At 39.8% G+C, this 5,000-nt stretch overlaps 1 protein-coding gene across 1 annotated transcript in view; it reads right to left on the bottom strand.

The window, feature by feature from the left end:
• Nucleotides 1-5,000, bottom strand: part of galnt9 (polypeptide N-acetylgalactosaminyltransferase 9) — a 149,060-nt gene that overhangs the window by 142,279 nt on the left and 1,781 nt on the right. Inside the window, exon 2 of the mRNA XM_037531864.1 lies at nt 2,618-3,718. Within this exon, the coding sequence (XP_037387761.1) occupies nt 2,618-2,855 (238 nt within the window). The 5' untranslated portion in view covers nt 2,856-3,718. The remainder of the gene's footprint in view (nt 1-2,617; nt 3,719-5,000) is intronic.

The following is a 5,000-nucleotide window of genomic DNA, read 5'->3' on the forward strand; positions in this document are numbered from 1 at the left end:
GTGGCTGTTAAAATAACACCATGTTTAAATACATGAATCATATCATATCGTTTTCCTTTTACCTGAGTTCGCTTCTAACAAAGCATTCAGCTGCCACCTTCTCTGGGCCGGAGCTCATTCAGAATGGACTGAGGGGAAGTGGAAAAGTGTCCGGCGGTCCGACGAATCAACAAGACCACTCGCCTGTTATCAGTGCTCAGTTCTAAAGCCAGTCTTCATGATGGTTTAGGGGGCATTAGTGCTCATGGCCTGGGTGACCTGCTCATCTGTGAAGGCCCCATTAAAGCTGAATGATATAAACATGTTTTATCAACATCTGCTGCCGTCCAGACGACGTCTTTTTCAGGGAAGGCCTTGATTATTTCAGCAGGACGATGTCAAACCACATTCTGCATGTATTACAGCAGCACTGCTCCGTATTAAGAGTCCAGGTGCTAAACTGACCTGCCTGCCTTCCAGACTGGTCACCACTGAGAACATTTGGCTCATTATAAAATGAAAATATGACAAATGAGAAAACATTTCACTGTCAGAGCTGCAGCAGCGTCTCCTCAGTTCCCAAACACTGACAGAGCTGTTAAAGAAGAGGTGATGAAGCTCAGCGGTGAACAGACCCGTCCCGACTTTTTTGGAACATGTTGTTGGCATCAAATTCAAAATGTGCAAATATTAAAAAAAAAAAACACACACAATAAAATTTCACAGTTTCAACATTTGATTTGTTGCCTTTGTAGTACTTTCAATGAAATATATGGTTTACATGATTTACATAATTGAATTTTGTTTTTATTTACATTTTGCACAGCATCCCAACTTTTCTGGAAATGAGGTTTTAATTTTAGGTTTTAACAGCTAGTGTGTTATTTTAATATATATATATATATATATACTGTAATTTTAGAGCAAATCCTTCAGCTATTTCTTATGTCTGTTTGCTAATTTAGCTAATGTAAGCTACTGTTCATGGTAAGTTCATTCTTAGGTGGCCCAACTAATAAAGCAAATCTTTAAAATCTTTAGCATCTGAAAAATTTTGGTTATAAAAAGTTCTGTGTGCCCCTTAAATCGCTATTAGTCGAGGTGCTATTTGTAATAATTGCACATTTTTGTTTCTAAATAACTGTCCTGAGCACAAGTTGCTAAGTATTCATTAGTACACTCCTACTCACACACCACACATAGATTATACACAGTAATTATAAAGTTAGATAGTAATGCAATAGCAACCATTAGCAACACCCTACCGACCACCTTGAATAACATATGAACCATAACAACCACCTACAATACCAAAGCAACCACCTAGCATCACCTCAGCAATCATGTGAAACACTACAACAACCACCAAGTAACACTGTAGCAACCATGTTGTATACTTAAGCAACTGCTTAGCAACACCATAGCAACCATCAATCAAAACCCTTGAATCAATCCTAACAACCACCTAACAATGCTTGAGAATATCAATACAGCCGCACAACAGCACCAAAGCAATTACCTGGAATACCACATCAACTGCTTAGCAACACCCTAGCGACCAGCTGGGACACCATACCAAACATTTAGCAACTGTCTGAGACACTATAGCAGCCATGTGCGATACTACGGCAACTGCTTAGCAACAACTTAGCAACCAATCAGAATGCCATAAAAACTACCGGAACACCATATCAAGCACTAAGCAACTGCCTGAGACACTATAAAAACCACCTAGAAACCACATCCAATAGCATGGCAACTGCTTAGCAACAACCTAACAACCATTCAGAATGCCATGAAAAACAACGGAAAGGACCTATCAAATATTTAGCAACTACCTGAAACACTACAGCAACCACTTAGCACCCATGTGCAGTACAATAGCAACTGTTTCTGCTTAGCAACAACCTAACAACCATTCAGAATACCATAATATTAACTGGAACACCATATGAAACATCTACTAACTGCCTGAGACACTATATATACACAATAGCAACCACCTAGCAACCATGTGTGATACCACATCAACTGCTTAGCAACACACTAGCTACCAACTGGAACACCATATCAAACATTTAGCAACTGTCTGAGACACTACAGCAACCACCTAGCAACCACATGCCATACTATAGCAACTGCTCAGCAACAGCCTAGCAACCATGTGTGATACCACATCAACTGCTTAGCAACAGCCTAGCAGCCACACAGAATACCACAGAAAAGTCAACTGGAACACCACATCAATATCACAGTATCACTATCGCTATAGCAACCACCTAGCAACCATGTGCCATACTATAGCAACTGCTTAGCAACAAGCTAGCAACCACACAGAATACCACAAAACAGCAAGCAAAATCCTTGCAACCACCTGGAAAACCACAGCAAATGCTGGATAAACAACCGAAGAAAGGAAACACCGCCATCTCACCGCCCTTAAAAACAAAACAACCTAAAATCATAATCAGCATAAACAATCCACTTCTTTCACTCGTTCAGTTCGACCTCACTCGTTTAAAACACTCATTTTTAACCTCATTAATTATTTATTTCATTATTTATTTTCTCAAGCCACCTTAAAGTTCATCCCCAAACGTTCCCGTTTCAGCGCTCCTCTGAAACCGTGGACACTCACCGTTCAGCTGGTTGTAGACCACGTCCTCCAGGCGCTCCAGCCTCTGCAGAATGGACTGTCTGTCCAAGCCGGTCACTTTACCATTCCTGCTCCTCAGCCTCTGGTCCGCTGCCCTGCCGATCTGCACCAGCTCCTCGGAGCGGTCCTGAATCCGACAGTACACCGAGAACAGGATGATCCCCACAAACACCAGGATGTTGACCGTCAGCAGAGTTTTGATTTTGCGTGCCACAGCCATGAAAGCCAGGTGGAGCCGGTCAGGCTGACGGCCTCAACAACCTTCAAGCTTTATTCCATTTACAGCGTTTATTTCAGCGCAGCGGGTGTTTCTGCGGTTTCTGAACAATCGGGTGCTCGGAAAGGCGTCCTTCTAGAACCGCGAGGTGTCCCTTCAGCACCACGGACAAAACTGAAAACCTTGACAGTCAAATGTTTCGTAAAAAGTGCTGTCCTTTCATCACAGACACATTTTTCACTGTAAATCCAAATTAGGTTTACAAGCTGAAGACTTCGAGCTTATTAGTGTTTGAGTGAAATTCCTCTATTTGTGGACTTATTTAAGGAATTTCGATCAAATTATCAAAACTATGTGTGATGCTTCTGCAAAGCGAGCATGTTCGAGACACTTGTATCATACAAATTAAACTTATGATGCTGCTACTATTATTATTATTATTATTATTACTACTATTATTATTATTATTGTTGTTGTTGTTGTTGGTGGTGGTGGTAAATTCCAGAAACCAAGAGAGAAGGCCAAATTTGTGTTTAGTTCCTAAACGTTTTTTGCAGCACTGGTACCTTCAAGCTCAAGAGTTTTCCAAATCCAGAGTTTCATCCAGAACCTTATCCAGAAGATGCCCCTTCAAAACCACATATAACCAAATGATGGATAACCACCTTGGACGATGTTTACAGCTTCCTCCAGAGGTTTTTCTCTCAGCTCTGCAGATGAGGATCTTTGAGGAACCTGAGGTTTTTTGGAGGAAAGAGCTGCTCCTCCAACACCACCAACAGAATCTCAGCGCTGTTGGCTTGTTTGCTGGTGGTCCTGGACGTTCTTCACGCTCCTTGGCTTTGAGGTCTCGCCACTCATCTACTCTACAAACCAGACAAACGTATTAGGAAAAAATTAGGAAAAAGACAACAAGAACATTTTTTTTCTCAAATTTGATTGGAATTTTTTTTTCTTCCCACCTCTTTTTACTCAATGTTGTAATTTTCTCAAATTTCTGTGTTCATGTTTTATGTATAGCAACATTTCAATGCTGTATCAATACGGGTCATTAATATTAATATTATTATTAATGAGACAGATAAAGGAGAAGGTGAATGTTTAAGTGTGAAATATGAGAGATTTAGAAAATAACTTGCCTATAAAATCTGTAAGTCAGAGCTTTGCAGTAACTCGTCTTAGTAGTTATTTAAGATTTTGTACACAACACTGTTCTAAATAACGGTGATGCTTTCGGTTCCCTGAAGAACCTTTCAGTGGATGCTTGCTCAGAGAAACGTTTTGGTTAATGAGACGTTTGAGTGGGAAGAACCTTTTTAGGGAGCAAAATTGGTCAATTTCAGACTGAATTTGAAACCTTTAAATTATGTTTAGTCCCACGGTCGTTTACAAATGAGGTTCTTTAGGAAAGCGAGAGCGGTTCTTCTACAGTGTGGCTGTAAAGGTGAACCGTCATCAATACAGTGTAGATATCAATACTACAACAAAACATCGAAAGGTCGTTCTCGTGAGTTTGATTATCACTTTAGACAGAAGGCATTCACAATGTTCATTGTATTATTGATGTTCTTCATGATGTTCTTTCTCAGTTCTTTTAGAACCTTCTACAAATCTGTTCTTCGCTCTGGACATCTCTTCATTCTACAGCATATCATACATAATCGTAATGATTATTTGAAATCAGTGAAGTTGTCGAGCACCAGCATCATATGAGAACCATTTCATACACTCAAAAATGGTTCTTCGAGGGTTCTTCAGTAACTGGAATGTTTCTGTTTAGAACCATGAAACATCTGCATGATTAAAGGGATGTTTGCATGGTGAAATGGTTCTTCAGATTGATGGAGAATCTGTGTGGTTCTATATAGAACCTTTTTGTGAAAGTATATAGAGATATAAAGGGGGAGTTCTACTGCTTTAAACTTGACATCGTAATTGTAGTAGAACCCTTTTTGGTGCTAGATAGAACCGTTTTCAACATATTCTCCACTCCATCAATTTGAAAAAATTATTTCACTATGCAAAAAAACCCTGTAATCATGCAAATGATTCTTTGAGTGTTCATGGTTCTTTATAGAACAATCCCCTTTACCAAAGAACCCTTGAAGAACCCTCTTTTTAAGAGTGTACAGGGACCTCCAACAAATT

The sequence above is a fragment of the Pygocentrus nattereri genome, chromosome 20 (assembly GCF_015220715.1).
Source record: "Pygocentrus nattereri isolate fPygNat1 chromosome 20, fPygNat1.pri, whole genome shotgun sequence".
Taxonomy (NCBI): domain Eukaryota; kingdom Metazoa; phylum Chordata; class Actinopteri; order Characiformes; family Serrasalmidae; genus Pygocentrus; species Pygocentrus nattereri.